This window comes from Plasmopara halstedii (assembly GCF_900000015.1).
Source record: "Plasmopara halstedii genome assembly, contig: Scaffold_2604, whole genome shotgun sequence".
Classification (NCBI taxonomy): domain Eukaryota; phylum Oomycota; class Peronosporomycetes; order Peronosporales; family Peronosporaceae; genus Plasmopara; species Plasmopara halstedii.
The window spans coordinates 33,424-36,714 of record NW_020189511.1 but is presented as its reverse complement, the minus strand read 5'-3'; the positions used below and the strand labels follow the sequence as shown (position 1 = coordinate 36,714).

The following is a 3,291-nucleotide window of genomic DNA, read 5'->3' as shown; positions in this document are numbered from 1 at the left end:
GGGCCCAGCAAGGACATCAGCTTGTTAAGCCCGTCCTGCATGCCCTGGGGCAAAGAGGTAAATTCCTCCATCCTCACTGAGGATCAGTCTAAACGACTCAGGTGTTGATTGACTACAAATGCTACCAAGTGCAGCGGGACTGCCGTAGCTTTGCGCTTTGAGGAAGCGTAAGATAGGTCGCCGACCTCTTGTTCTATTCTTAGAACAAGTTCGAGTGTAGCGGATCGCAATCCGCTACCTCCAAGAGTGGTAAGAACTTTAACACAAGACTAATAAACTCTTTTGTTTAAAATGTAAACTTTATTTATTTGTTTTTATCTGTTGAAAAAGCCGCCTAAATTTAAATGTTCAGATTTTCCTAAATGTGTATAGTAACATCTAAACTCATGTATAACTACCCGCTGTCCAGCCCCATACCGTATTCTTGTTTGGGTTTGGCTACACCATGCCCATCTGGTGTGACATACTCCAATGTTACCATGGCATGTGTAACACCGTTACACGGGCGATACCTAAAGTAATGGGCCACATGCAAGTAGAAGGCATACAAGTTTAAAGAGACAACTAAGAAGCGACCGCTTTAGCCAGTAACGCCGGATATCACATTCGGATGATACAAGGACATTAGGCACCATCTCATCCGCGATAATATCCACAAGAATATCTTGAAAATTGACTATTGCGACCCGGAACGTCAGCTTGCAGATATGCTGGCAAAGGCACTCGATACAAATGTTTGCATAAATTTGCAAGGCAGCGGGTATCAAGATCAAGCCAGTGCAAAGGATCAACAAACATCAACGGCGAGTGGAGTTGTTGAGATGAAGCTGCCGAATACTGTAGAAAAACGAAATATGTCTATTTTACGTGCATATAATACACATGTGTTCGTTAGTCTACTGGCTCCACTTTCATAAGTGAGGGTTCAAAAGCGTTCAAGTACAAAGTTTGATTGAATAGAGTGTAGGAAGGTCCAAGGTCTTTTTATGGTATACAGACCAGATCGAATATCATTCCGGCAGAGTCCTTTGATTTTGATATGGTAATGCTAGGACGAAAAAGACTAAAGAACATGACTAACTTTTAAATCTTACCATCAAATCCACACGATGGCTTTTACACAATTCAAGTTTGTGCTAGACTAGTCTCGAGCTTGATAAATACGCTAGGATGCGCTAGGAAACTTACAGAAAGAATCCAGCGGTCTGATACTAGACTACATAGGATCGTCTGGTAGAAAAAAATGGCATTACTTTTGATGATTTAAAATATAGAAGCACAAGAAAGTACATGGTAATCAAGGTCCTTGAGGTGAACCTAACACTAAAAAAAGGGACTGGCTCAACTAATAGATCTTGCGCCTCGAATTTTCGAGCTTTGTCAAATCTTTAGAACTTGTCGCCGCGGAAGCTAGTACACTTGCATGCAGGATCACTTATAGTCCAGGAAGGCGCTAACAATATTGCTTTCTAATGCAAAAATCCACAGCAACGTAACCTGTAGTAAAATGACCACACATTTGTAAGAGGCCTACCAGATACAAAAGATTTACATTCTCATACAATCATTATAAACGAAGGCTAGAGCTTCCGTAACCATTTTCCTCTACTAAAACGAATGAATCACGTAGAATCATAAAGGCAATATCCATTTCTTCATTTGCAGCCTCTCATCATATCAATAAAAAGAATTTCAGCGTTTCTTCAATATTTCTCAACAATAAAGTTTGAGCTTCTCAGCATCATAAAAAGTTTGACAAGAGAAAGCAGACCTCAATGAAAGCTGGTCAAATTGTAGCACATACAGTTGCCTGATTTGTTTGAAGTGCATGCTGATGACGCGTCACTTATTGAAGTAAAGCTTTAAGAACATTAACACGACTCTAAGAATTTGCGGTTGAAGACTTTCACAAGATTCTGACTGATAGGTCATAAGCCTTTCTTCCTTAGCCACGTCATACATCAAAACGAGCCAAAAGAAGGGATTTTTGGATCGGCATATAACCATCAAACCTCTTCTTCGTTGAGAAATACATTTCATATGCCAATTAAGCAGTAGTCGGAGTTCTTTCTTTGCGACCGAATCATTTTGCTAAAGCTGATACCCCAATAAATTGTCAGCTTTTAAAAGTCAATCTGTACATCTAACTGATGTCGAATCCGGCTTGATGCTCGGTCGAGGATTCGGTATTATCAAAGTATTCGCATGCGTTTCGCTTTCTTTCTACTCGCTGCTTTTGCGGCCACGCTTACGTTAAGTCTCGCTGCATTTAATGCTAATGACATCAAGCCAAAGAATGCCTTAGACACCGACACTACGACTATCGAACATGATGACGAGACTTTGTATCGACGCAAGAATGAAGGAGTGGTTGGGGAAGAACGAGTGCTTGGGTTGGAAAAGATCAAGAGTTTCTTAAGCACGAAAGTGATGTCATTAATCAGCCGTTTACGAGCATGGTTCAGCCGTATCTTTCGCTTTGGAAAAACAGTCTCAGGGACAAGTTTAGAATCGCTTTCAACCTCTTCACGCACTCCAAAGATTTCTTGTCGCTGATGTGAGTGTGAGCAACAAGCTGTCGCAAGTGCAAGACCCGTCAAGGATCTCGATGATATCCACCTCAAGCTTAAACGGTGGCAATTTACCATCCGGACTTGGTACGAAGAAACCGATAGAAGTATTAGCACACGCGCATAACGTGGACACATCATCACAACTTGCTCAAAAGTTCTTAAACCAATTGAGTCATTGGAATCCACGTCAGGCTTAAACAATCTACATACGTCACAGAAGAGGCAATTCGAACCGCAAGTGGATATAAAAGCCCCGCAAAATCACGAGCATTCAGAATTGCAAAAACCAATAAAATAGCCATTGAGATCGAAGGAAATCGATGCACCTGTGAAGATAAATGCCAAGCAAAATTTCGAGCATTCGCTTCTGCTAAAAGAATCACTAGAGTCGAAGGTAATGAATAAATTCGTGGAGACAGAAGACCCGCCATATCTCGAGCATTCGCCAACGCTAAAAGGACCACTCAAGTCGAACGAATTTACTGAACCTGTGAAGATAAATGCCAAGCAAAATTTCGAGCATTCGCTAACGCTAAAAGAACCACCCAAGTCAAAGGTTACAAATGAATTCGTGGAGACAGAAGACCTGCCAAATCTCGAGCATTCGCCACCGCTAAAAGAGCCACTGAATTCGGAAGAAATTAACAAACAAGTACAGTTGAGATCCCCGCAAACCTCTAGCCAGTCGTTTAAATCAGGCGAAGAATCAAAGCATCTG

General features: G+C 41.4%; 1 protein-coding gene across 1 annotated transcript; it reads left to right on the top strand.

The window, feature by feature from the left end:
* Positions 1-2,205: 2,205 nt before the first annotated feature.
* On the top strand, positions 2,206-2,556 carry PHALS_04350 (RxLR-like protein; the record flags this gene model as incomplete). The annotated part of the gene is made up of 1 exon (XM_024718451.1): positions 2,206-2,556. One exon carries the CDS (start codon positions 2,206-2,208, stop codon positions 2,554-2,556), a length of 351 nt encoding a protein of 116 aa, XP_024583848.1.
* Between the last annotated feature and the right edge of the window lie 735 nt (positions 2,557-3,291).